This window comes from Manacus candei, unplaced genomic scaffold (genome assembly GCF_025592945.1).
Source record: "Manacus candei isolate 608988 ecotype Guabito, Panama unplaced genomic scaffold, ASM2559294v1 h1tg000031l, whole genome shotgun sequence".
In the NCBI taxonomy this organism is placed as follows: Eukaryota; Metazoa; Chordata; class Aves; order Passeriformes; family Pipridae; genus Manacus; species Manacus candei.
The window spans coordinates 851,465-879,462 of NW_026138079.1; the positions used below are offsets into that span (position 1 = coordinate 851,465).

Consider the following 27,998-nt stretch of genomic DNA (forward strand, 5'->3'; position numbering starts at 1 on the left):
CTGTGCACACACACAGACACAGCGACAGAACCGAGGGCATCAGCTCTCTGCAAGGACATCAACTCTCTGAAGTTCACTCCCAGTGAACTTCAACTGGGCAACTTCTTCCCAGTTTTCTTTGGAAAATAAAGTCAGTGTTTCCTGCAGCAGAGCCCAAGACCAGGCTCCCCATTGCACTCCAAATTCCACAGGCAGTGTTTCACTCCTGTTCGTTGCCCTCCCTGCCTGCCTCGGGTCCCTTCCTGACGGGGAGCCCTTTGCTCAGTGTCCAGGATCAGGAACAGCTACGAGTGGAGGCAATATTTATATTTATAATCCCAAAAAAGTAATTCCTGAGTTTAATCCGAGTTGCAGGAACTGCCTGCAACTCACCCTAAAATCACTGAACATCTCATTTGTTGCTGTGTTTGTAGTTTAAAGACGTGGAGACGTGGGGAATGGACAGATAAAGGGAGAAGGAAATGCTAAAGGGGGAGGAAAGCGCAGTGTCAGCGTCTTCAGCGCGAAACCCTGGGAGAGCAGAGCCCGTGAATTCACCTCGGGAAAGAACAGGCAGGAAAAAACAACAGATTTTGGGGAAACCGCCGCAAAGACGGGCTGGGGGCGGGGCCTGGCGGGTGGGGGCGTGGCGTTGTGGACTGGGGGAGGGGCCTGGCGGGTGAGGGCGTCGTGTTGTGGGCTGGAGGAGGGGCCTGGTGGGCTGGGGGCGTGGTCTAACGGGATGGGGCGTGGCCCTGAGGGATGGATGCGTGGCCCGTTGTCATCTGGGGGCGTGGTCTGCTGTGCGGGGGCGTGACCTGAAGTGTTTGAGGGCGTGGCCTGACGGAGTAGTTGCGCTGATTGGCGGACGAGGGGCGTGGCCTGGGGCGGGGGCGTGGCCACCCCGCGCGCCGTCCCCGCCCCGTGCCCGGCGCCATTTGCCGCTCGGCTCCGGCCCGGGAGGGACCGAGGGAGTGATGGGGCCTGAGGAGGGTCGGTGAGGAACGATGAGGAACAATGAGGAACAATGACGATCGATGAGGAGCCGGAGCGGAGCCCGCGGGGACTCCCCGCTGCGAGGTACGGCTGGAGAGCAGCGCCGTGTGCCCCGTGGTGCCCCCCGCTCTCCCTCACGCTGTGCTGTGGCAGCGGAGCGGCTCCACAGAGCTGCCAGGGCCGGGCAGGGCAGGGCTGTGGGCGCCTGCCCGGCTGCTGCAGCTGCGCTCGGTGCTCCGGGATTCCTGGAAGTGCCTCTGTGTCCTGTGCGCGCCGTGTGGGGCCCGAATGCGTGACCCTGCGGCCCCTCTCGGGGTGACACCGCCCGAACCGCACATTGGGCCCAAAACCCCTTGGGGTTTACCTTCGGCGGCGTCACAGCCCGCAAAACTGAGCCCAGTAAGTGCGAGGTGTGGGTTATTGCAGCAAGGCCCGATGTTTGTGAGGAAAAGCAGGCAGTGCTGGGCTGTGACAATAACGTTGTCCCGCTGTTGTGTCCCCCCTCACACCGGGGCACCCCGAGGGGCCCCACGCTGGTCCCTCCGGGGGCTCCTCATTAACGGCTGACAAAAGGAAATGGTTGTGCTGGATGTGGATCCCCCGCGGTCTGTCGGCTCTGTTCTCCTTCTGCTTCACTTCCATCTTTTCCTTAATGACCTTGATGATAGAAAAGAGAGTCCCAGAGGCTGGAAAAGCCCTCCCAGCCCATGGATCCCCCCTGTGCCCCATCCCCACCTTGTCCCCCACCCCAGAGCACTGAGTGCCACGGCCAGGCCTTCCTGGGACACCTCCAGGGCTGGGCACTCCAAACCTCCCCGGGCAGCCCCTGCCAAGGCCTCACCACCCTTTCCAGCAGGAAATTCCTCCTCCTGTCCCACCTGAGCCTCCCCTGGCACAGCTCGGGGCTGTGCCCTCACCAGCAGCACTGTGGCAGCCCATGGAAAACGGGCTGCTGGTTAATGCACTTGGATTATTAAGGTTAAATTATTTTCTTATCCTTAGAAATGACTTATCCAAAGTCCCCCAGCAACAGAATGTGGGAATAACACCACGGCTGTCAGTGCAGCTGCCTGGTTTGTGTGGTTTCAGTAGTGATTGTATTTATCTCCAAGGGGTGTCAGGGGATGGTGCCAGACTCTGCTCAGTGGTGCCAGTGACAGGATGAGGAGCAATGGCCATGAACTAAAACACGAGTTCCACCTCTACATGGGGAAGAACTTCTTTCCATGGAGGTAGCAGACACTGGAACAGCTGCCCAGGGAGGGTGGGAAGTTGTTCTCTGGAAGACATTCCAATGCCACCTGGACACATCCCTGTGTCACCTGCTCCAGGTGACCCTGCCTGGGCAGGGGGTTGGACTGGGGGATCTCCAGAGGTCCCTTCCAACCCCAGCTATTCTGGGTTTAACACGTTCCCCTGCAGGCCCCAGAGAAGCTGTGGCTGCCCCTGGATCCCTGGAAGTGCCCAAGGCCAGGTTGGACGGGGCTTGGAGCAACCTGGGCTGGTGGAAGGTGTCCCTGCCCATGGCAGAGGGTGGCACTGGATGGGCTTTAAGGTCCCTCCCAACCCAAACTCGAGCTGTGGATGATGTGGAAGTGTGAGACAGTTTTGGAAGCACCAGGGGCTCCAGGCAGCTCCCAAGGGAATTGCTGTGAACACAGGCTGGCTGAGGAGGGGCTGCACTCACTGCTGTTTCCATGGCTTCTCTGCAGGGATTCCTGGAGCTCTGAAGAGGAGTCACAAAAGCTGAGCAGAGTTCTGACAGAAATGGTTTTCCTCTGGAATTTCCCCTGGAGTTTCCCTGGGACTGACAGGACAGAGGACATCCAGCTTTAGAGAGCTGTGCAGCCCTGGAGATAAACACATCAGAGCACGTTTTCTCACGTGTTGGAAGGTGCTGAACACACAGCTTTGCTTGGAATATGCATCATGTGAGACACTGGTGTTGTTCAGCACCCAGAGCCCTCCAGGAGCCACTTGAGATTCCAAGAGTGGGATAGTTGTTATTCCTGACAGCATGGACAGCGAGGATCCAAGGTATGTAAATCCATGTGCACAACAGCCCTCCTGGAGTGCTTGGAGCATGGCTGGGATTAACTGCAGGGATTAACACACAAAGGGAATAACTTGTGAAGTGAATTCAGGGTCCTCCAGGCTTTCTCCTTATGGGAAAACTGTGAACCACCTGGAAAATCCCACCCTGCAGGGGCAGCTGTTGTTTAAATGCCTCTGCTGCTTGAATGAATTGATGAGAAGAACCAGTCTGAGGGAAGAGAATGTTCTCTTTGTCTGTGGAATTCAGACTGTCAGCTGTACAGGTGCAGGTTCCCCACCAGTGACCTCCTCCAGCTGGGCCAGAACTGTGAGCACAGGAGGATTGACTGCTCAGAGAAGGGGTTCTGTTAGTTTATTTGAACAGGGGGATTATATACTGTGTTAATACATGGATATATAAACACAAGTTTGACCATAATATGCTCTGTCGTGATTTTCAATTTTAAGATGTTTGTTTTGCAGAGAAAAGAATGCTGTATTTTCAAACAATTCTAAATAAAAAGCTATTTATTTTTATTAAACTTGAGGAGGGGATTCTTTAGAAATAGTTGTACCCTTGCCCAGCTAATTCAAGATCAGATCCTGTGAATATTAATACCCTGAGGATATTAAATAGAGTAGAATAATAACATTGAAGAGAAGGAATATTTTAACAGATCTTATGCATTAAAAATTATAATATAAATTCCATAACTTCCTTATATTTAGTTTTTCTTTCCTGGTCTACCCTCTTTCTGGAGACACTTTTTGCAAGTGATGAGTTCATGTACTATTTCCAACAAAGCCAACCAAAGTTTATTTTCATTGTGCTTACAAAGTTGGAGTGAGTGGCATAGAATTTCCAGCTGCTCTCTTAATGCAGAATTAATGCAAATAATCATACGGTGGTTTCTGTCTTTATTTGAAGTGGTAATAGCCCTTTCTGTGTTAAGAAACCGAAGTGCTATTGCCATAAAATTGACTAAAGTTGTCAAAAAAATGTTAAGGATCGTGGTCCTGCCCCAAAGCTGTAACTCTTTCAGTACCACTGTCCTCTCCCAAACATTGGAGAGGTTAAAATAACTTTATATAAGACCTTGGTTTCTCTGCAAGTCCTTTACTGGGATAATTTACTAGGATGAGTTGCTGAATGTGATTTTTTTTCCCATGTGTTTGTAGGTACAGAAGCAAAATGTTTGTTTTCCAAGCAGGGGGGTTTGTTTGTTAATCTCCACGGGACCCTGATGGATGTGCCAATGCCTTTCTATCAGCTTGGTGAGTGCCTGAACCTGTTAGAGAGGATTTTCTGTTACAGGGAATTGTTCACTGGTAATTCTGCTGAATTACCAGAGTCAGGGGCTGTTGTGTGTTTATAGAGCTGGCCCTGGAGTCACTCACAGGAGAAGGATCTCATGTCTTGTATCTGCATCCTCCATTCTGTGCAAAACCATGACCAGAGGGAGGGAAACTGTGCTGGTTCAGAGGTAAACCAGCAGGGAAATGAACTCAACTCAGAAGAGAGATTATAAGTCAGAATAACAATTTAATAAAATAATACAATAAATACAGATTATACAGACAAACAGTTGGTTTTAACCCACCAAACCCAAATGTATAACCCAGCACCCTGGGGCATGAACAGAGTGGTGTTCCTTGGGCCCCCTGAGTCCAAAGGAAAGGGAGAGGGGAAAACCTTTGGTGAGAGTGGTGGTGCAGTCTGGGTGAGGGTGGTGATTGCAGTCTGGTTGAGAGCGATGGTCTGCAGTCTTCCTCTGGATCCCACGAGTGGTTCCAAAAGTCCCAAGACTCCAAGATTATCTATCCTCCAGTTCAGGCAGGAATGCCCAGTGCCTCCCTCAGGGTGGGGAGTTCCACACTGGGTGTGAGCACAGGAGCACCCTCCTATCTCTCAGGCCTCCTAACACCCAGTTTACAGCCTGAGGAGTCAGGCTTTATGTGCAGAGGGTGTAAATGGTTCATTGAGAACAGTTCCTGGGCAATGGCATGGAAGGCTCTGGAATACACAGGTTTGGTTACACCCATCCAGTGATGAACTGGTCCCAGCTCTTCTAACCAGGACAGAAACCCTCTGCTGTGGGGACAGGCTGGGGGAATTGGGATTGTCCAGCCTGGAGAAGAGAAGGCTCCAGGGAGAGCTGAGAGCCCCTTGCAGGGCCTAAAGGACTCCAGGAGAGCTGGAGAGGGACTGGGGACAAGGGATGGAGGGACAGGACACAGGGAATGGCTGCCCACTGCCAGAGGGCAGGGTTAGATGGGATATTGGGAAGGAATTCCTGGCTGGGAGGGTGGGGAGGCCCTGGCCCAGGTTGCCCAGAGAAGCTGTGGCTGCCCCTGGATCCCTGGAAGTGTCCCAGGCCAGGTTGGACGGGGCTTGGAGCACCCTGGGCTGGTGGAAGGTGTCCCTGCCCATGGCAGGGGTGGCACTGGGTGGGCTTTGAGGTCCCTCCCAACCAAACCATTCCATGGTTCTGCCCCTCTGAATGTCCAATGAGCTCTTAGATGGACATGTTGCTTTTCATTCCTTATTTAATTTTTTCAGCACTCCTTAGTTTCTGGATTAGCAGGTAAAACAAACATAGCTTGGCTGAGCTGTAGTTGTAGTGAGAAGGTGGTTTCTTAGGATCTTTTGATTGTGTAAAAATAGGAAGATCATCATCCCAGAATCCCAGACTGGTTTGGGTTGGAAGGACCTCAAAACCCATCCAGTGCCACCCCTGCCATGGGCAGGGACACCTTCCACCAGCCCAGGGTGCTCCAAGCCCCGTCCAACCTGGCCTGGGACACTTCCAGGGATGAGCAGAAACTCCAGGATGGTAAAGAAGATTCCCCACTCAGTTCACAAACCATCTTCATTTCCCCAGTCTCAGTTTTCCCAGTTATTTGGTCTGAGAGGTTTTTTGTGGTCTGTGTCTCTTACGTAACACTGTAACATAAACAGTTTTGCAACTGTTCAACTCTCTTTGCTAAACATGTTTGTTGAAACAAAGTTCAGAGGCTGTTTGAACTCCTGCTGGACGGAATTTGATTTCCATGGGGAAGAGGCATTGAAAAATTAAATATGGAAAGAACAGAGAAACATTTTTGTCGACAGGAACTACACCAGCAAGGCAGCTGGCCCAGATAATTACAGATCTGAGCTCGTGGCAGCTAAGGAATAATAACAGTTAAGATATTGCTTTGTTGTTCATCCCCACTAGGTGCTTTTTCCCATGTAGGTGATCTGTTACTACCAGGAAAGAAATCAGTTGTTCTGCTTCTAACTGCAGTTCTGTAAGGGGATGTTTATTGTTCAGTGTTAATGTCCAAGTGCAAGGACAAGAAAGAAGATGTCTGTGGTTTGAATGGCAACATGAAGCTGCAGAGAGGAGTTTCCTGCCCTGTGGGAATCTGAATTTCCTGTGTGTGCAGCTCGAGTTTGCTGCTTGGTGTCTTTGCACCTCCTTTCTGAAGGGCTGCTGGGGGCACAGCTGAGTTTGAGACACGTGTCCAGAGAGCCACGTTGGTGAGAGACACCTGGCTGAGTGTCCTTCCCAAGTGAACTCAGCAAACTCGTGGCCCAGGTGGATCTGTGTGTGTTCTGTGTGTGCCCCCACCAGGGAAAGGGCAATTCTTAAGGCACTTCTCTGTGGCCACAAAGACTCTGGGCAGAAATCTCTTTAATTAATCATGTAGGAAATATTTCCTTTCCTCTTCCAGTTCTCTCTGCAGCAGTAGGCAAAGATCAGAAAATAACTGCATTAATCCATGAGGAAATTCTCCCAGCACATCAGTTCCCACTGACACAACTATTCCCAATCCCCTCTACCAGGATATGTATTCTGGTTCTGTGTTTCACAAAGTCAGGAGCTGAATCCAGGAATCCCTTCCAAACTCAAGCACTGTGTGATAGTCCTGTCCTAACCATTATTTGTGGGTCTCCATAAGTGGTTTTATTTTTTAATGTATACCCTAGAGTTCTGTTCTCTTTTCATAGCCATTCTTACTGGGGCTTGTCTTGTTGACACGTCAGGTCAAGACAAAAGAGAGTTTTGGGGAAGATAATGAAGTAACTTGGCAGATTTTTCCATGGAATTCATCTAAAGCATGGGAAAAAACGTGTTTGAAATTATAGTAGTGACTTCTTTGGTCAACTGAGTGTGGGAGTTGGCATCTCATGAGTCAGGGGAATGACCACAAAATGCCTTAAAATGAAGACAGGAAGTTTCTATTGGCTGCACCCAGAAAGCAGAAGGGAGGCTGGAGGAGCTTGAGGAAAAGAATTTAGAAAGGTCAGACAGAACAATAATTTCCAGAGTGCTTTGAAGCACCACTGAAAAGATAGGAATGATCAAAGAGTGGGTTGGCCAAGGAAAAGAATCTGGATACAGTGAGACCCTGGGGGTTGAACAGTCTCTTGGAAGGTTGTACAGGAGGATGAAGAAACCTTTGGAATATCAGGATTGCCCAGGGAAGCTGTGACTGCCCCTGGATCCCTGGAAGTGTCCAAGGCCAGGTTGGACAGGGCTTGGAGCACCCTGGGCTGGTGGAAGGTGTCCCTACCCATGGCAGGGGTGGCACTGGATGGGCTTTGAGGTCCTTCCAACCCAAACCATCCTGTGATTCTACAATCCATGAGAATGATTCCAGCAACAATAGAATCTGTTCCCAGATCAGTTCTAAAATTCTTGTCATGACTCGAAATGGTGTTTAACAGACAGAGTGAGGGACCTGGAATACAGTCAGAGCCCTCTGAGACAGTGTTTGACAAGAACACCTTGGGTGTGTTGGTGCACACCGGGTTTGGAGCCCCGTCTGGAGGGATCAGCACGAGCCTGAACACAGTGGAACCATCCAAGAACCAGCTCCTTGGAGCCCTGGATTGGTGACAGGGGTCAGTTCTCCAGACCCTGCAGGTGGGAGGTGTGGAGGAAAGCAGCAGGAAGGTGTGAAGGAAGGTGCCAGTGGCACTGAGGGAATGCTGAGCATTGCAGTGAGTTGGCAGCAGCTGAACTGCCCCCCTGCAGACACACGGGGCATTAACTCCCACTTTCACTTTCCAGTGTACCTCGGCTTTCTGTCTGCAGCTGTTTGCAGCCTGCCTGGTAAGAGTTTTTATCATCTTTCACGTGCTTTCCCTAACACATTTCATAGCTTGCACACCCTCACCAAGCTCCATTTTAAAACTTTGTGCTTTTTGAAGGAGGAACTTCACAGAAATGTAGCCCAGGAGCACCATCCCTTGCACTGCTGTGTCTGTCGTGCTGAACTCTGTCCTCTGCTTCATTGCTCTGGGGGCAAATACTGAGTTGCTCTAACTGGGTTTGTTTAGTAGAACTGTCCTGGTCTCACACTCGTGTGCCATCATTTTCATGTGGTGTTTGTTGTTTGTTTGTGTTATTTTTCCCTTTCTAGAAAGAATTCTGGGAGGGCCTCCTCACAACCTGCAAATGGAGTCCAACAACTTCCAGCACATTCTGTCCTGGCAGGCAAGGAATGACCCAGCTGTGCCAACCTCCTACAGGGTGTTCTACAGACCCCGCAGGCAAGGCTGGGAAACAGGGCACAAATTTTACTGTTTATTGACTCAAATGGGAGGGAGGTTTGGAGTGCCCAGCCCTGGAGGTGTCCCAGGAAGGCCTGGCCGTGGCACTCAGTGCTCTGGGCTGGGGGACAAGGTGGGGATGGGGCACAGGGGGATCCATGGGCTGGGAGGGCTTTTCCTGGAATTCTGTGAAAATACTAAGGCTGAGGTTTTCTTGCTTTTTCACTGAGAAATGCTTTCCTCACACTCTCATGCTTTCTTATGTCAGAGAATTCAGATTATTTTGCCTTTTCTTACAGGAACTGGGACTGGACAAGTGCCAGGCAGTGCTCAGGCACTGCACAGCTCTCCTGTGACCTGACAGAGGAGTTCAAAGACACGTCCACTGAGTATTATGCATTTGTTCAGAGCATCACAGGAACCAGGGTGTTCAACTCTTCCGTGCTGCGTTTTGCACCACTAACTCAGAGTGAGTTCTCTCTCTGCATTTCTCATTTTAGAGGTTTGTGTCAACAGCTGATGTATAAATTATATTCTACCTTTGCAGTGAGACTCCAAGCTAACTGGATCAGTGGCTATTTGTATCTAAGTCACTTACAAGACTTATTTTTTTTTAAAATTAGTGGCTGATAGTAGTTCTGATAAATGGACTTGAAATTAAAAATCTGGTTTTGAAATAAAAAATATATATGTAAATATAATGGAAATAGCATCGTGTCAAGTATTGACAAATATAAAGTAAAAATCTCTGAAGTGCAAAAGATACGTAACTGAAAAATAAAAACACATTGTTTTTATGTCTTGGAGTAGTGAATGTTGAGTTAAAGAAGTTCCATGTCTGCAGTAGGTGTAGGGAAAGAGGTTTACTTGCTTGTCCATCACCCTCATTTCTCCTTTCTGAAGGTGCCTCTCAGCTGGGACATTTATAATGCCAGAGGTGGCTTCACTTTGGTTGTGCTTAGAATTGAGTTTTGAAGTAACAGAGGCAGAGATTGAGGAGCAGTTGGAGGACCATGGAGGAGAAACAGGTCATGTTCCCTCTGAGCTCAGCCCAGAGGCAGCTGCTGTGGCACTTCCAGGCTCTGAAATGAGGGAGGATTGGAGGGGATGGGGAGAATGGGCACGAGGGTAACTGAGGGGTTTGAGAACATCCCTGAGGAGGAGACCTGGAGCCCCTCAGCACTGGGTTGGATAGAAAGGATTGGACAAGGGGGAATGGCCTTAAGCTGAAGGAGGGCAGGGTTAGATGGGATATTGGGAAGGAATTCCTGGCTGGGAGGGTGGGCAGGCCCTGGCCCAGGTTGCCCAGAGAAGCTGTGGCTGCCCCTGGATCCCTGGAAGTGTCCAAGGCCAGGTTGGACGGGGCTTGGAGCACCCTGGGCTGGTGGAAGGTGCCCCTGCCCATGGCAGGGGTGGCACTGGATGGGCTTTGAGGTCCCTCCCAACCCAAACCAGTCTGGGATTGTATTCTGTGCATTTACCTCAGCTTTTGTCTCAGGTAGATGCAAAGCTCAGGTCTCTGTGAAGCTGAAGCAAAACCTCTGACCCCTCTCTGCTTCTTCCCTCCCCCCCACTCCTTTCTGATTTTAAAATGTAGTCCTGTGGGAAATTATGGTTTGACTGTGGGAGTTAAATGCTCCAAGGCCTTGTGGAATTCCAGCAGTGGCATACTGTGGAATCTGCTTAATCGGCTCCATATCCATCACCAAAATACAGCAGGTACTGAATATATAGTGTGTATTTTTTCCATCATTTTTCCCTTTTCTTGTTTTTCAATAGCACGCCTGGGACCACCAGAAGTTAATGTAACTCCTTGTCTAAACTGCATAAATGTCACCATGAAGCTGCCAGCCTCTCACTACAGAGAAAAGGGAAAGCTGCTCTCTTTAATTGATATCTATGAAGAGCTTGATTATGAAATAACACTGAAATCACAGGATAGAGAGGATAAGGTAAAGAACATTGGGGTTTATTTGTGCTTTCCGGGAGAAACACGGAAAGCATAAAAGGGTGAGCAGGTCCCCAGGAGCAAATATGTGAGTGGAAGCAAAAGAAAACACAGAAATGTGTTTTCTTAGAAGAAAGACAGTGGCCAGCACAATCTTTTACCACAGAGTAGCAGGTCTGGGAGAGTGACCAGGGATCTCTTTTTAGGCCGGTAACTGACTTTAAAACATTGACTTTCTTTGGCAGAGGGCACAGGAGAAAACCACTGAAGAAGTTTTCAGTACTGTCATTGAGGAATTGTATCCAAGTAGGAATTACTGTGTGTCTGTTGTGGTCTCTGCATCCCTGAACAAACATTCCATCCCCTCACCCTGGAAATGTGTCCTTTCAGGCTCCATGGCTCACCCAGGTAACTGTGCTGGAAGGCTTTGTCTGGGTGGGTGGTGTGGGGACATTTACAACTCAATCCTGCAAAATGATAGGTGATATGGAATCATGGAATATCCTGAGCTTGGAAGGACTCCCAGGGCTCACCCAGTCCAAGCCCTGCCCTGCCCAGGACACCCCAACACTCCCCCCTGTCCCTCAGAGCGTTGTCCAAACCCTCCTGGAGCTCTGGCAGCCTTGGGGCCGTGCCCACTGCCCTGGGGAGCCTGGGCAGTGCCCACCACCCTCTGGGGGAAGAACCTTGTCCTGAGATCCACCCTGAGCCTGCCCTGTCCCAGCTCCAGCCCTTCCCTGGCTCCTGTCCCTGCTCCCAGCGAGCAGAGGTGAGGAATTGTATCAGAGAGAAAGTACCTTCCAAGAGAGAAACATTGGGAGGGTTTGTAAGTGAAAGACAAACCCATCCACTCTGGGGCAACCAATCTCTTGGCAGTGCTGTGAGCCACACAAACCTCCACTCACTGCAGAAGGATCAAAGATGGTGTCATTTCTTTTTAAATTCCTGAATCTAATTTGAGATCTGGTCTTGTTTTGACTTTGACTTACCCTTCTAACCAAAATTATTCTCACTAGCTGTTGTGAATGTGGGGTATGAACTGTGGTGGTGGTGCACCTCATTCATTTCTGTTTATTGATTGTTTTTCCTGCCCAGGTTATCATTTAGCTGCAGTGGCAGGTGCTGTGTGTGTCTCACTGGTAATAGGTGCTGCCTTGAAGAGTCTGCATGCAGGAGGTTATTTTCTTCTGGGCAAATCACTGCCACGTGCCTTGGTATGTAATAACTCTCAGACTTAACCTTTCTGGGTGGGAGGAGGAAGTTTACCTCCTGGATTTTCTAGTCCTGTGCATTATGTACAAGTTATGTAAGAACACAGAATGTTTAATTTGCAGATTGTTTAATTCACCTCTGTCAAAGATAATCTTCAGGCTGCTAAGTCTTGTCTGATCTTAAGAGCAAATATTCAGTCTTTCTCAAAATCATTTTTTTTCTCCTGTGACAAGTTACCAACAGAGATAGAGAATCATCCCCCACTACTCAGTGCTTGTCAGGAATATTCTGCCCAGTTCTGGTCCTCCCAGCACAGCAAAGATGTGGGCAGACTGGGGAGGGTCCAGAGCAGGGCCCTGGGGGTGAGCAAAGGGCTGAAGGACCTGCCCTGGAGGAAAGACTGCAGGAGGAATTGGTCCACTGTTTTGAATGAAATAATCACTCTTTCTCTGTCACCAAGTGTTCTGGCACTTGAGGAAGCCAGTCCTGAGCCAGCTAATCTTTTATTTTCATAGGAGAGACTGAACTGCCACTAGATTTCAAGCAAAAATGTTCCTATCCATCTTTGCTTGCTTGTTTTATTTTTATAGCCTCCAATTTCTTTTATATTTAATTCTGTGGGGTTTTTCAGCATAAAGATTTTCCATTTTCTGCAAACATACCCAGAGCAGATTGGTCTCACCTTTTTCTGAGACTTTTTGCCTCGTTTCTATTCTTTGCTGTGTCGTTACCTCACATCCCTGAACCTGCTGAACATGACTTTGCCAAGCAGTGTCTAAGCCTTATTTCTTTATTTATTGTCACCGTTTTCCCTCAATGCTTTGGATATTAAATAATCCTCCAAAGTGCAGGGGGAAAATGGGGCTTGGGATGTTAAAATTGCTTCAAATAGTAATTTCTAAAGGACAATAAAATTGATCAGGTAACTGCAAGAGCTCAGACAGACTTGCAAGACTTGGCTCAGGTTTAAGATGTGTTTCTAAAATGAGCTTTTAGTCTTAGAAAGAGACCTCAGAAATCAGAACTAAATCATTACATACCTGACACTGCTTGGCACTATTGTCATTTTGTTTCTGTGGCTGCCCAGTGTGCCTGGATTTGTAGTGAAGGCTGTCGTGTTTTGGCTTTAAACTGAAACAGAATAGGGTTACATGGGATATTGGGAAAGAATTCCTGGCTGTGAGGGTGGGGAGGCCCTGGCCCAGGTTGCCCAGAGAAGCTGTGGCTGCCCCTGGATCCCTGGAAGTGCCCAAGGCCAGGTTGGACAGGGCTTGGAGTACCCTGGGCTGGTGGAAGGTGTCCCTGCCCATGGCAGGGGTGGCACTGGATGGGCTTTGAGGTCCCTCCCAACCCAAAGCGTTCAGTGGTTCTGTGATTTTCAGGAATGGAGAAGAGGGAACAATCCTAAATGCCCTGAACTCTGTGGAAAAACCCAAAAACATGGCACAGGAGGGATCATTTGTTTGACAACCTCATGATTGGGGGTGTTGTTGCTCATGTTTTCCTGTGCACGTGTGCAAGTCTGGCTGATGTTTTTAATTCCCTTTACTCCTTTAGGAATCCATCAGGAGGTGGGTCTACCCGTCCTGGATATTTCCAGCAGAAGAAGTAGACTCCGTGGAGGTCATCCCCAGAGAGGTTAAACCCAAGGCCAGTGGGTGCAGTGGCAGTGGCAGTGACAGCGAGGACAGTGACAGCAGTGCCCCGTGGGACCACGACTACACGAGGAGGGGGGTGCTGGGCAGAGCCCCCCCTGCCCCTGGCACCCCCCCCGGGCAGTACTCGGAGAACAGGCCCTGTGAGGACAGTGGCACCCCGGGCAGTGCCAGCGCACCCCCCGAGCCCCGGGGCTCTGAGGAGCAGGACTCGGACCTGGAGGGAGAGCAGGACTCGGGCGGGGAGGCGCTGAGCCCTTTCCCCGGGCTCAGCTGTCAGTGCCCTGCCGGGCAGGGCGGCAGTGCCTGCTTCACCATCGACCTGCAGAGCGTGCTGCTGGGCACCCTGGAGGGCAGCGGGCACGGCCCCGCGGCCGCTCTGCCTGCCCGGGAGCACGAGGGGCTCTGGCAGTGTGACCATGCCTTGGAGGCAAGGGATGACCCGGGCACTGGGCACAAAGCACTGGGTGCTGATGGCTTCCAGGAATGGCAGAACTCTCCTTCCGAGGAGGAAAGCGACTCCTCGGAGTCAGACACGGAGCAAGTGACGGGGTACATGAGGAGGTGAACGAGGGAGAGCCACTGTCACCTTCTAGCAGACAAGTCCATACTGTCCAGCTTTTATTTCTGGACTAAACATACAGATCTTGTCTTCTTATTAACGTTCTGTGAGGGTGGACCTCCCCTGCAGACAGAGCTGGAGAAGAGAAGGCTCCAGAAGGATCTGAGAGCCCCTTGCAGGGCCTAAAGGGGCTCCAGGAGAGCTGGAGAGGGACTGGGGACAAGGGATGGAGGGACAGGACACAGGGAATGGCTTCCCAGTGCCAGAGGGCAGGGAGAGATGGGATATTGGGAAGGAATTCCTGGCTGGGAGGGTGGGCAGGCCCTGGCCCAGGTTGCCCAGAGAAGCTGTGGCTGCCCCTGGATCCCTGGAAGTGTCCAAGGCCAGGTTGGACGGGGCTTGGAGCAACCTGGGCTGGTGGGAGGGTGGTCTCTCAACCAGACCACTTCTTCAACTTATTTTTTTTCTTTAGCCCTGTGACTGGATTTCTCTGAAACCTGGTTTGCTGGATGTTTTGCTGTATTTTTCTAGAGAAAGTGGATGAAGTGAAATAATGAAGGACAGAGAATACTTACAATACTTACAAAAGAGTAAATCGAGGCATTAAATACATTTTTATATCATTTTTTGCAATTATTGAATACCATTAAAATATTTTTATGGCATTTTAAAGTTCCTGTGCTGTACAGTTCTACTTAACATTTGCACTTCATAAATAGGACTTCTTTCATATCCCTGCTTGAATTTTACCCGTGGCTCCTACTGGCCTTAGAAAGTGTGAGTTAACCTGCTAAGACCTTACTCCTTGTGTGAAGGGTTTTAGCTATTGCATAGCTGAAAAAAAACCCACTTTTTTCACCTTGTGTTGATATCTTAGGTCCTACTTTTCTGCCCCCGAGCAGTTTCTGGCTGCCGTGGCCGGCAAATGGATTAAACCCCAACAAAAAACCGGCATTTTCAGTAATAGCTTGAGGAAGAACCCTTTTTACTCTGAATAATAAAACTGCCTCTCCCTTCCCTTTGCTGGGGAGATGTTCTGGTGGAAGTTCTCTTCATCAGGCACTGCAGTGACAGGACAAGGAGTGATGGGTTCAAACTGGAAGAGGGAAATTCAGGTGAGAAATTGGGAAGAATCCCTTCCCTGTGAGGGTGGGGAGGCCCTGGCACAGGATGCCCAGAGAAGCTGTGGCCCCTGGATCCCTGGAAGTGTCCAAGGCCAGGTTGGATGGGGCTTGGAGCACCCTGGGCTGGTGGAAGAACCATGGCAGGAGGTAGAATTAAATGATCTTTAAGGTCCCTCCCAACACAAACCGTTCCACAGTTCTCTAAGTAGCGGCGTGGGCACCTTTGGTGGGGGCCGGACCCTGCAGGTGGAAGATAAAGCTTTCCTCAGGTAGCATTTGCAGTGGGAAGTTCACATCAGGTTTGATCCTGTATCCGTTTATGCGTTATTTATTTACCCGCTCGGTGCTGACCTCCCCTCTCCTCCTGCTGCCAGGCCTCAGAGCCGGGAGCGCCCGGCCGGGCATCAGCTCACACGCTGTATTAGCGACCGACAGCTTCACTGTCCCCCTCCTGCCGGGCGCTCCCGGCGCTGGGGACGAGCCTTCGGGAAGGGCAACGGGGCCGTGGCGAGGCTTTGGAAGGGCTGAGGTGACCTGGAGGGGTGCGGAGCTGGGCAGCCCCGGGCTCTGAGGGGGAAGGGCCCCGCTGTCTGAGGGGAACCCCCGGGGTCTGAGAGGGATCGGTCCCGCTGTCTGAGGGAGCAGCCCCGATGCCTGAGAGGGAACGGTCCCAGTGTCTGAGGGGAACCCCCGGTGTCTGAGGGAGCAGCCCCGGTATCTGCGGGTGAACGCCCGGTGTCTGAGAGTGAACAGTCCTGCTGTCTGAGGGGAATCCCCGGTGTCTGAGGGAGCAGCCCCGGTGACTGAGGGGAACCCCCGTTACCTGAGGGAGCAGCCCCGGTGTCCCGGGTGAACCCCCGGTGTCTGAGGGAGCAGCCTCGGTGCCCCGGGTGAATCCCTGGTGTCTGAGAGGGAACAGCCCCGGTGCCGCGGGTGAACCCCCGGTGTCCGAGAGGGAGCAGCCCCGGTGCCCCGGGTGAACCCCCGTTGCCTGAGGGAGCAGCCCCGGTGCCCCGGGTGAACCCCCGTTGCCTGAAGGAGCAGCCCCGGTGCCCCGGGTGAACCCCCGTTGCCTGAAGGAGCAGCCCCGGTGCCCCGGGTGAACCCCCGCCCGAGGAGCCGCCGTGCCCGCCCCGCCCCGCCGGGAAGCCGGAAGGGTTTCGGGGCGGCCCCGCTCCCGCGGCGATGGCGCGGCGGCCCCGCTGCAGCTGAGGGAGGCGCCGGGAGCCGCCATGGCCGCCGCCCTCAGGGGCGCGCTGTTCGGCGGGCTCCTGCTCTGCGGTGAGTCCGCCGGCGCTGGACGGAGGGACGGAGGGGACGGAGCGACCTCCCGGTCCCGCCTCGCCGCGGGGAAGGGGCGGCGGTGCCCCCGGGGAGGCGGGAGCGAGGGGCGCCTGAGCCGGCGGGGTCGCCGGTGTCGTGAGGAGCCGAGAGTCCCGGAGCGGGCGGGTGTGCCCTGTGGGGACAGCAGGGACAGCCCGGGGGGCGTGCAGGGCACCCGCCGGCGTTATTGCCCCGCGGTTCTGTCCGTGCTGGGAAACGGGCACGATCCTGCCCGGGCTGGGACACGGTGCGAGTCCCGGCCGGGAAAGGCGGGTGTGGGGGCGAAGCCGCGCTCCGGGGGCTCGGTGTCACCGTGCGGGACAGGGCTCGGTGTCACTGCATGGGACAGGGCTCGGTGTCACTGCACGGGACAGGGCTCGGTGTCACTGCACGGGACAGGGCTCGGTGTCACCGTGCGGGACAGGGCTCGGTGTCACTGTGACAACGACTGTCCCTGACAGGAGGGGGAGCCGGGGGGGGGTCGGGCTCTGCTGCCAGGGAACAAGGGACAGGAGGAGAGGGAACGGCCTCCAGCTGTGCCAGGGGAGGCTCAGGTGGGACAGGAGGAGGAATTTCCTGCTGGAAAGGGTGGTGAGGCCTTGGCAGGGGCTGCCCAGGGAGGTTTGGAGTGCCCAGCCCTGGAGGTGTCCCAGGAAGGCCTGGCCGTGGCACTCAGTGCTCTGGGCTGGGGGACAAGGTGGGGATGGGGCACAGGGGGGATCCATGGGCTGGGAGGGCTTTTCCAACCTCAGGGATCCTGGGATTCTGTGCACAAACCTTAAACCCTCAGAAGTATTTCTTCATATCTCGCCATCCACATTGCGCAATAAAACAATTTACCTGGAGATTGTTCAGGTAGGAAATGCTGCGGGGAAAGGAGCCTTGCCTTTTCCTGGCAATCTACATGCCTATCTCAGACCTCATCCTGAAAGTAGGGGCAGCGCTCCAAGAAGGCTGGAGAGGGACTTTTGACAAGGAGCTGGGGGGACTGAAAAAAGGGGAATGGCTTCCCACTGCCAGAGGGCAGGGTTAGATGGGATATTGGGAAGGAATTCCTGGCTGGGAGGGTGGTGAGGCCCTGGCCCAGGTTGCCCAGAGAAGCTGTGGCTGCCCCTGGATCCCTGGAAGTGTCCAAGGCCAGGTTGGATGGGGTTGGAGCCACCTGGGCTATGGAAGCTGTCTCTGCCCATGGCAGGGAGTGGGATGAGATGATCTGTAAGGTCCCTCCCAACTCAAACCCTTCTGTGATTCTCATTTCTGTGTTTGTGATGTGCGGTGTGTTTGAGTTGATTTGTTGGGTGCAAGTAGGGATTGAGTCTGAAATAGTTTTTATTTAAACCCGGGTTAGATTTCAAGCTCCTGTCTGCCAAAGGTGGGTAACTGGCACATTAATTTCATTTATTTCTGCAGCCACTGGCCCTTAGGGACGTGGTTTAGGGACTGGATGACCTTGAAGTTCTCTTCCAACCTTGATAATTCTGTGAACTGTAGACACATTAACTGTGTTATTTATCTCACAACATCTGTCATCAGGTTTGACACCTGTGACATGTAAGCCCTGATCTCATCTGGCAGGGTTTGTTTGCATTGCTCATTTATGTTGCAGTAATGAGCCAGAATCTTTTCTGTTTCAGTTTCAATACCAGCAATTATTTAAAGATCATTAAATCATGACAGTAATGGACTGATCATCGATACTTTACACTATTTTAGGGTTTCTTTTATTCAGTTCCAAGCGAAGAAAACAACTGTTCTTGTCACTTGTGAATAGTGCTGATTAATGATTATTATATTGAATAACTCACCTTCACAGGTGTTTCTGGTTTATCTCTGCTTATCATTCCCCACACCCTGTTATTCCCATAGTGCTGCTGGAGCAGTGCTTCCAAACGTTTGGGTTTGCAGTCTCAGGGAGAGTTCATGCCCTGGCTGCTGGGCAGTGCCAGGTCAGCCGTGCCCAGTAAATGGTGGTGTCATAAACACTTACTGGAAGTCACTGGTGCTGGTAACTGGTTTGTGTTGCACAAGCTCAGAGGGCACGGGAGGCGCCGGGTGTGAATTAATGATGAGGAGGCCTGGTTTGAAGGGAGCAGCTGAGGCAGAGCTGCGTTTGAAGCCGGGCTGGCTGAGGAGTGGCCGGGGGAGCTGAGCTGTGTGTGTGTGTGTTTGCATTGCTCCCGCAGTGGCTGGAAGGGTGCCAAGGCCCAGGAACGCCAGGATCACCTCCCTCAACCTGCAGAGCACTTTGCAGTGGGAGGCACCGAGGTTCCCCCGGGGCAACATCACCTACACCGTCCGCTACAGGAGGTGGGTCTGGGGTTCTGCTTTCTTTGATTCACAGGGTACAGCTCTGTGTGTGTCTGTGATTTGTTTCCTCTTCAGAGGAGCTGCCCCTTTCTTTTAGCTTGTGAGAGGCTTCTCTGCTGGGCTAAGAACAGGGCAGAGGCATTTTCTGTGCCTTCACACCCTGGGCAGCTTTGTACCTTTTATTTTTGGAATGGGAAACACCTTTTAACAATGGATGTTATTCACTCTGTGTGTGGTTTATCATGTAGCTGTTACCTGTGATTCAAGAGACTGGGTCCTGCTGAGCATTTGCTCCTTCCCTGACCTCTCAGATGGAGCCATCCAGTGCCACCCCTGCCATGGGCAGGGACACCTTCCACATCCCAGATTGCTCCAAGCCCTGTCCAGCCTGGCCTTGGACACTTCCAGGGATCCAGGAGTAGCCACAGCTTCTCTGGGCAACCTGGGCCAGGGCCTCCCCACCCTTATAGGGAAGAATTCCTTCCCAATATCCCGTCTAACCCTGCTTTCTGGCAGTGAGAAGCCATTCCTTGTGTCCTGTCCCTCCATCCCTTACCCAAAGTCCCTCTCCAGCTCTTCTGGAGCCCCTTTGGGCACAGGAAGGGGCTCTGAGGTCTCCTTGGAGGCTTCTGTTCATGCTTAGTTTAAAGAAGACTTTTTTGGGTTTTGGTAGCTGTTACCTTTTGGTCACTTCCTTTCTAGGTGGACTTTGGATGCAAACCATAGAGAGTATAATATATTAAATATCATATCATATATTATCAAGGCCAGGTTGGACGGGGCTTGGAGCAACCAGGGCTAGTGAGAGGTGTCCCTGCCCATGGCAGGGGTGGCACTGGATGAGCTTTAAAGTCCCTCCCAACCCAAACCTTCTGTGATTCTATTCTACAAACAGTTCCTGGTCACTTGTCAGGCTCTGTTTTCTCTGGCCTCTCCATGTATGCATATCTTGGAGACAGCTCTGAACAGGTCCCCACTGGACAGCAGTGCCTTGCACAGTGGTTTGGCTGAGTATTTGCAGGCTGCTCTGATCACTCCTGTCTGGTGAATCGAGTGTTGTGACCACTGTCAGGGAAGGGGCATCTGTTCACTGACTCAGAATTTTAACCCCTCTCACAGCTCTGTGGGTGCACATGAAATCCTCCGTGTGGTTCTCACACGCTGGATCCGTATGTTCGTGCTCCTGAGTCCTGACCGGCCGGCCCCAGAGCCCTGCTGTTCTGCAGTGGGCCGAGAGGGGGGTCGGTTGCCATTTGCCCGTCCCATAATCCCGTTTCTCTCCCCGCAGCGTCGTCCTCCCGGGAGACACGTTCGAGCTGCTGCGGAGCGGGCTGAGGGCCACACACTGCGACGTGTCCTGGCTCTGGGAGTACGGCAACTACACCCTGCAGCTGCGGGCCCAGGCGGGGCAGGGCCACTCGCCATGGGTCACCCTCAGCTTCAGCCCCATGCACGACAGTAAGGCCCCCCGCCCTTCCCCCGTGCCCCCAGCAGCTGGGGTGCCCTTCCCCCGGGCACCCAGGAGGGCAGCTGCAGGGGGCAGGTCGGTTCTGGACTGAATCACCTGGAAAATCGTAGTTGTAACACTTGAAGGCAGAAAGCAGAGTAGGTTTGCTGTTATATATTGGTAACCTGCAGTCCCTTTTGAGGAGATTTTCTAAGAGAGTGGCTTTCTTCCCTTAAAATAAGGATCATTTCAGTTTTACAGCCAGGGAGAGGTTGTCTTCAAGGAATCAGACTTCCTATATGTCTAAATAAATTCACTTGGACAAGGGCCTGGAGGGACAGGACAAGGAGGAATGGCTTCCCAGTGCCAGAGGGCAGGGAGAGATGGGATATTGGGAAGGAATTCCTGACTGGGAGGGTGGGCAGGCCCTGGCCCAGGTTGCCCAGAGAAGCTGTGGCTGCCCCTGGATCCCTGGGAGTGTCCCAGGCCAGGTTGGACGGGGCTTGGAGCAACCTGGGCTGGTGGAAGGTTGCTTCCTCATTGCTTTTCCAGACAAAATGCTTTCTTTTTATTTTTGTCTTCATTCAAAAAAACCCCAGTTTCACAGGGAAAGATTAATTTTCAGTCAAGAAAACTTGCTTGCCCAATATTCACAATATATACACAATATTGCCATTCTCTTAGTGAAGCTTTACACTCTTCTGGGAGGGAAGATTTAGGCATAGCCTTGATTAGAGTGCACAGCACAGGCGTTAATTGTGTTGCTGAGCTTGGCACTGAGAGTGGGTTTTACCACTGAGCATCCCGTGGTTTGTACATTCTTACTCTAATCATGAACAAAAATGAAAATATTTTAGATTATTTAGTTCATGTTACCCAGTGCTTTTTTCTCCTCACAGCCATTAACACAAAATCACACAGGAAGCTTCTGTTCCACCTCACCTTGGAGAAAAACCTTTACAAATACGATTTTTTTCTTGCCCCACCTCCACTCGCTTGAATTTCATCATTCTTGGATTTCAGAGTGGAATTTTACATTTAACAGCGTTGTTTTTCCAAGGGCTCTTATTGGTTATCTCTTTAAAACAGATAATTGTGACACAATTTAACCTGCCCAGCACAGAAGCACTGAAACATGGTGTGGAAAAAATTACAATTCTGAAGGTATAAACTACAGCCAGAAGAAAATGTAATAAAAAGTGTGGAGGGGTTCTCAGAGTGGAGAGAAAACCAGTAAATCATTGACAGAGGTGTATATGTTTGACATATATTTGAAAGAGCCTGTGGCCTTGGGAGCTGGCTTGGCTTTGGGAAGGCAGCTTAATCCTGAATGGGAAAGTCAGGGACTAAAAGTACTGGCAGGAGAGCCTGGGAGCACTGGGCAGTGGGCAAATCCCCAGGGAGGACAGGAGGGTTTGTGGGGTTGCCACAGCTGGTGAGAGGGTGTCACATAAAGGTGTGTGAGGTTCTGTGTGTCTGTGACTCCTCTCTGTGCTGGGCTCACCTGACCTGCTGCAGAGAGCTCTGGGGGTCCTGACAAGGTGACCATGATCCATCAGGGTGCCCTGGGGGCCGGGGGGACATTGGGATCCTGGGATGCACCAGGAAGAGCATTGGAGCAGGTCAGGGAGGGGATCCTGCCCCTCTGCTCGGCCCCGGGAGGCACAGCTGAGTGTTGTGTTCAGTTCTGGGCTCCACAGTGCAGGGAACACAAGGAGCCACTGCAGAGGGGCCAGGAGGGCCCCAAGGGTGCTGAGGGGTCTGGAGCATCTCCCTGCTGAGCAGAGGCTGTGGGAGCTGGGCCTGCTCAGTCTGGAGAAGGGAAGGCTCCCAGGGGATCCATCAATCCACACCAGTGTCTCCCAGGGGGTCAGAGCATGGCCCCAGACTCTGCTCAGTGGTGCCAGTGCCAGGGGGAGGAGCAATGGCCAGAAACTAAAACACAACAGGAGGAAAAACTTCTTTCCCTTGAGGGTGGCAGAGCCTGGAACAGCTGCTGGGGAGGCTGTGGAGTCTCCTCTCCGGAGACATCCCAACCCCACCCGGACATGGTCCTGTGTCACCTGCTCCAGGTGACCCTGCCTGGGCAGGGATGGGACTGGATCATCTCCAGAGGTCTCTTCCAGCCCTGACAATTCTGGGATTCTGTTCTTATTTCTGCTGGTGCTTCTGTAAGGAATTCCACACTGTGCTGTAGGATCAGCCTGAGAAAACCAGGGGCACCAAGACCGTCCTTACGTTATTGTTCCTGAGTTCAAGAACATGTTCATGAGCACTGTAGGAATGTACAGCCCTGTGATGCATCTAGAGGCAACCAGAGTTTGCTGGAATTATAAGGGATTTATGGAATTATGAGTTACTCATGAAATAATTTAGGTAGTGCCACAATGCCATAACAAGGACAAGCCATTTACAGGAGGCAAGGGCATAACCTTCAGTTTAAGGAAGACAATCAGTAACACACACAGCAATAATTCAAAGGTTTCTGGTTTTCAAAATAATCACAGTAGAAAAAAAACATTAAAACACCTTACTAGAGGGTCTCCTGAGGAAAAACAGATGTTGTGACAGCTTGGCCCAGAAGGAGAAGTGAGTAATAACCATGGAAATAGTCCTTCCTCTCCCAGGAGTCACCACAGCTGGCAAAAGGGAACTGAGCTAATCCAGGGCATGGGGAATGGAGTCTGCACTTGTGTCTGTTGTTTAACTGCGAAAAAATAACCCCCTTTCCAGACCTCTCCACGAGGAAAGGATTTATTTGTGCCTGACCTGTGAGAAGACATCACTTTCTTCCAACAGATAAATTTATTTCAGATGTGAATCATCGTGGGTTGTATAAAAATGTCAGATTGAAACGACTGTGAAGCTGAATTCCCCTCTTTCTTCTCTCCCCCCCTGCAGCAGTGATTGGGCCCCCTGAAGTGAAGGTGGAGTCGGAGTCTGGGGCCCTGCACGTGGACTTCTCGGGCCCCTTTGCTGAGCACAAGCAGGACAGGTGGTCTCTGAGGCAGTACTACGGCTCGTGGGGCTACAGGATCCTGTACTGGAAGAAAGGCAGCACTACAGACCCCACCTCTGCTTCCAGGGTAGGGGGGCTTTGATCTCTGCTTTTCCTGGGAAAACACCACCCTGCTGAGGCTCTGAAAGCTCCTGGAGGCCCTGGCCCAGGTTTCCCAGAGAAGCTGTGGCTGCCCCTGGATCCCTGGAAGTGTCCAAGGCCAGGCTGGACGGGGCTTGGAGTACCCTGGGCTGGTGGAAGGTGTCCCTGCCCATGACAGGGGTGGCACTGGGTGGGCTTTAAAGTCCTTCCCAACCCAAACCAGTGTGGGATTCTGGGATTCTGACAGGGCTGAAGTACAAATAGATCTCTACTAATTACAGTGTAATCAAGCCCAGTCACTACAACAGTGACTGGGAGCACAGGGCAGGGGGCTGGGTAGTTAAACAGTAGCATGGATGGAATTGTCTCTTTCCATAGTTACAAATAACTGCTACATTCTGAGAGTTTATTCCCTCTTCAGGAAACTTTGGGCTTTGAATCCCCCAAAGTGGGTGAGGCCTTACATTAACTGTGCTCACCTCTCCAATTTCTGCCTGTGTAATTCACTTTCTCCCTCTCATGAACAGTCTCTTCCACAGGCAAATGTGTTACTCAGCCCCAAAGGCTTCTCCATACACAGTGCCTGGAGAAAGATGATAAATAATAAAATAATTATAGGATCATGTGTTCTATTACAAGAAAAGAGGAAGCCTCAGACCAGCAGACACCAGTCACTGTCTAAATAGTGCTTTTCACATCAGCACAGTTTTCACAGAATGGGGCTGCACTGTGTATAATTCTGATTTGTGTTTGTTACCCTGCACAATTCAGTTCCAGAAAATGAGGAATCATCATCTCCCAAAAAGCAGACTTTTTTTTTTGCAATTCCCAGGTTTGCAGTTCCCATCCTCCTAGAAAGGAAGGTGCTTCTGCATGTGGGGTGCAAACTCAGAGGGATTTGCCAGAGGAAGCAGGAACTGCAGTCAGGATCTGCACTTGTAACACTTCTGGGGGGGTCTGAGTGATTTCCTAGGGATCAAAGAAGCAAAGGGCAGAGACTGTGTAACTTCACAATTTATTTTTGGAGTGTGTGATTGCTCAGAGATTGAAACCTGGCTATGGAGTCTCCTCAGGCTGAGAAGGGCTCTGTTACTGCAGAACAGGACATACTGTAGGGACCCCTTTACTCTGCACTTACAGGGACATGACTGATTGTGCCTCTAAACAGCAAGTTCTGCTGTCACTCATCTCACAGCCTGCAGAAGCCTTTTTCTCTCTTTTTTTTGGTTTTCCTTTTGTCTGGATCACAGAGTCACAGAACTGTGAAGGTTGGAAAAGCCCCCTCAGATCACCAAGTCCAACCCTTAACCCAGCACTGTGTTCACCACTAAACTGTGTCCCTGAGTGCCACATCCACACATTTTTGAACTCTTCCAGGGATGGTGATTCAACCATTTCCCTGGGCAGCCTGTGCCAGGGCTTGACAACTTTTTTGGTGAAGAAATTTTCCCTACTTTATTTTCCAGTCTAAAACTCCCCTGGCACAGCTTGAGGCCGTTTCCTCTTGTCCTGTTCACCCATCCCACTTGCTGCCTCTCCAGTTAGATTGTTTGTCTGTAGCAGTGCTCTCAGTTGATCTCATTTGCTTGGGGGCCAGTTTCTGTCTGCAAACATATCTCATTTATCTCTTCTCATTAGCCTAAAACTTCATTCATGCTGCTAGAAACAGCCAGAAGGTCACTGGTGGGAGTGGTTTCACAGTACTCTTGTAACTGTAATTGTTATTCCTTAGCTAATTCCTTAGCTAATTCCTTAGCTATTCCAGTCACTGCTGTCATGCTCTTCACATCTGTGGTGTTTTTCTCTGCCTGTAGGTCTCCCAGGTAGATACCCAACACAACTCTGAAATCCTGTCCCAGCTGGAGCCATGGACATGTTACTGTGTCCAAGTGCAGGCGGTGATTCCCGACTGGAACAAGATAGGGGAGCTGAGCAGGGAGCTGTGTGAGAAGACAACCCACAATGGTAAAGCCTGGGGCAGCAGGGGGGAACTGGGAAATCATGGAATCACACACTGGGTCGGGCTGGGAGGGACCTGAAGGCTCATCCCTTTCTCCGTGGGCAGGGACACCTTCTGCTGGCTCAGGTTGCTCCAAGCCCTGTCCAGCCTGGCCTGGGACACTCCCAGGGATGGGGCATTCCATAGGGAAAGTGCTCATTTGGAAGGAATCCCTCAGCAATGGATCACTGCAGCTGTAATCGTTTCCCCTCCTCTCTTGCAGGTGTCACTCCGGTGTGGGTGGTTGTGACAGTGCTCCTTGGCTCCATGCTGGCCGTGGCCATCGCAGTCCCTGTCTGTTTCTTCTCCCTTTTTTACCTCATCCGACTCACCAAACATGTTTTCTGCCCTTCCTATATTTTCCCACAACACTTGAAAGAGGTTTGTTTTCTGCCTAGCACACCAAAATCAGCCTTTTCAGCAGAACCACTTGCTTTTCCAAGGCTCTCGGTGCCAAAACCTTCAGATGTTCTTTTATTTTGCCCTATTCCATTTGCACCTGATTGCCAGCAAACTGTAATTTGTAAGAAGCAGCTTTATATGGCTCAGAAACAGGATGTTTTCCTTCGTTTTAAAGTGAGAGAATAACAGGTGTCAACTTCAGTTCCCCATTTAACTGGTGAGCAACTGAGATCTCTGTCTGTCCTGTCTCATTTGGGGCTTAAAATAGCACATTTGTTCTCCTGCAACAAAGTTCTGTCACCAGTGCAATAACTGTTTTAACTTCAGTGAAGAGTGTAGGGCAGTAAACCTGGACCAGGCCAAGTGTCCCAGAGACACCTGGGCTGGGGGAAGGTGTCCCTGTCCATGGCAGGGATTGGAACTGGGTGAGCTTGCAGAGAATCTCTGATCCTCTGGAATCTGAAAATTCCAGATCAAAGGAGGCAGTGAACATTCACCTGGCCACGGACCCTGTTACACACAGAGGACACAAAAGGGCTGCAGCAGATCCCCTCCAAGAAACAAGGATGTGCATGTGACTGCATGTTAGTGCCAGCACATTTCAAATCACAGTTTGCTAGAAAAACCTAATAGTCCAGCAGTATTAATACCTGTGTTTATTTCTTTAATTACACTGAGCAGGATTCCTGGTAGGGCAGTTTGTTTCTTGTGCAAAATTCAATTCAGAATTATTTCTTCTTAGGGCCCCCCAAGATGATGAGGGGGATGGAGCCCCTCTGCTCTGAGGAAGGGCTGAGAGGGTTGGGATTGTTCAGCCTGGAGAAGAGGAGGCTGTCCCAGCCTGGCAGCAGAGCAGGCAGGGGCAGGAAGGTGTCCTCTCTCAGTACCAAAGTGAAGCCATTTCCTCACTGAACCCCATGGCCCTGCACATCCCCCTCCCTCACCTTGGCCAAAAGGTTATTGTTCAAGGAGACATTTCAAGCATCACTCTGATGTCTCTGCTCTCTGAGGTGGCACAAACAAGTCACATTTCCCGTAGGTATTTAACAGATCTCTCTGTGAACTCCTTCCCCTCAGACAAATCACAGTTTTCAGTGTTTGTTTCACATCAAACCTGGTATTTGATTCTTTTCAAGGAAGTTTCTATCCCAAAGAAGTCGCTCACCCCTGGGGTTATTCTTCCAAATAAAGGCACTCCCAGTTTGCTCCCAAGCCCGGAACAGGATGTTAGAGAGGATGTGACATTGTTGCCCCTCTGGGACTTGTGAGGACTGAGAAAACCGACTGATGTGTGGAAAACAATATCTCTGGTTTAACAGTAACAGTATTTCTGAGCAAACAGGATGGTCCAGCCAGTGCAACCTAATTCTCATTTCCTCTTTTTTCCCACAGTTCTTGAGCAAACCTCCCACTGCTCCACAGTCCTTCTCTCCACTTCCACAAGAAGAACATCTTATTTGTGACAAGCTGACTGTCATTCCAGAAGATTCCCAGAATCCCAGGGATGAGGCTGAGGATGAGGCCAGCGAGACACCAGAGCACCCCCAGGGCTCTGAACAAGGAGATTCCGACTCAGGAGTAGGAACAGCTTCAGGGGAGACCTAAATGCTCCCTTGGAAAAGGAAAACAAAGGCACTGTTGGGTTTATCTCCTTATTGCTGCTTTCTTCAGACAGTAGAAATCCATAGACAAAGGGGTGGGCACAGACTTTTGACAGAATCATTTTTTTTAAAGTACAAGAAACTTGGCTGTAAATGAGGAACTAAACAATATACAATCATTGCCACTGCTGGTTGTGGCTCCCTAAGGAGGTGTGGCAATACCTGGCACTGATTATGACATTAAAAAGCAATTTTAATATATATATATATATTAAAAGTACTAGTTAACTCTGATGAACTATTTATTGCAAAAACTAAGCAAAATATTTGTAAAAGAAAAGCATATTTTGTAAAGAAAGACATGATCTGATTTATTTTTTCTTATGAAAAATTATATGTGTTTTTAAGGATGTCCCCAGAGGCATCATCTTTCTACTGAATTGTTTTCTACCTGCTGCAAAATCGTGAAGTTTTTAGGATGGGGTGAAGTGAAGTCTGTGGAAAACTTGGCAGCTAAAGTGGGAGTTAAATTAGGTTCATTTTGTTTATCTGTTGATGTGTATTCTTAATTAAAAAATGTCAGTCTGGGGAGCTGGGACTCCCTGTGCACAGTCCTGCCCAGGGTCCTACCCAGGGCTTTACAAAGGTTTATATAAAGGTTTTACCCAACACTGGGGCAGAGAGTGCCATTAACTGGCATTTGTGTGTTATTACATCAAAATGAGAGTGAAAAATTAAATTCTGTCAGCAAAAGGAACCTGCCACGA

At 50.9% G+C, this 27,998-nt stretch overlaps 2 protein-coding genes and 2 long non-coding RNA genes across 11 annotated transcripts in view; 3 read left to right on the top strand and 1 right to left on the bottom strand.

Annotated features, from left to right (window-relative positions):
- The window catches only part of IFNAR2 (interferon alpha and beta receptor subunit 2), an 81,379-nt gene extending 67,040 nt beyond the window's left edge, over positions 1-14,339 (top strand). For 2 of the 6 annotated variants that reach the window (XM_051791230.1, XM_051791231.1), the window contains exons 2-5: positions 9,986-10,503; positions 10,745-10,907; positions 11,595-11,713; positions 13,269-14,334. In XM_051791230.1, the coding sequence (XP_051647190.1) occupies positions 10,054-10,503; positions 10,745-10,907; positions 11,595-11,713; positions 13,269-13,934 (1,398 nt within the window). In that variant the 5' untranslated portion in view covers positions 9,986-10,053 and the 3' untranslated portion in view covers positions 13,935-14,334. Of the gene's footprint in view, positions 1-900; positions 1,060-2,687; positions 3,013-4,188; positions 4,285-5,807; positions 7,523-8,069; positions 8,112-8,421; positions 8,552-8,850; positions 9,021-9,454; positions 10,504-10,744; positions 10,908-11,594; positions 11,714-13,268 lie in introns of those variants that run through there. The other 4 variants (XM_051791226.1, XM_051791227.1, XM_051791229.1 and 1 more) reach the window with 4 other exon arrangements.
- The window catches only part of LOC127472700 (uncharacterized), a 140,608-nt gene extending 126,057 nt beyond the window's left edge, over positions 1-14,551 (top strand). For both annotated transcript variants that reach the window (XR_007905105.1, XR_007905106.1), the window contains exon 3: positions 14,353-14,551. This is a non-coding gene — a long non-coding RNA (uncharacterized LOC127472700). The remainder of the gene's footprint in view (positions 1-14,352) is intronic.
- The window catches only part of LOC127472701 (uncharacterized), a 250,451-nt gene that overhangs the window by 163,870 nt on the left and 58,583 nt on the right, over positions 1-27,998 (bottom strand). The gene's annotated exons all lie outside the window — the stretch shown is intronic.
- Positions 16,172-27,988, top strand: IL10RB (interleukin 10 receptor subunit beta). The gene is made up of 7 exons (XM_051791252.1): positions 16,172-16,333; positions 18,559-18,682; positions 19,971-20,140; positions 23,031-23,215; positions 25,044-25,194; positions 25,452-25,609; positions 27,023-27,988. The coding sequence occupies exons 1-7, from the start codon at positions 16,285-16,287 to the stop codon at positions 27,233-27,235; spliced, it is 1,050 nt and encodes a 349-aa protein (XP_051647212.1). The 5' UTR covers positions 16,172-16,284; the 3' UTR covers positions 27,236-27,988.

Excerpts from the sequence above, each read along its gene's own strand:
- IL10RB (XM_051791252.1), top strand. The coding sequence starts at position 16,285 with ATGGCCGCCGCCCTCAGGGGCGCGCTGTTCGGCGGGCTCCTGCTCTGC. Across the intron at positions 16,334-18,558 it reads CGGCGGGCTCCTGCTCTGCG|TGGCTGGAAGGGTGCCAAGG; the intron begins GTGAGTCCGCCG and ends TTGCTCCCGCAG. Across the intron at positions 23,216-25,043 it reads ACCCCACCTCTGCTTCCAGG|GTCTCCCAGGTAGATACCCA; the intron begins GTAGGGGGGCTT and ends CTCTGCCTGTAG.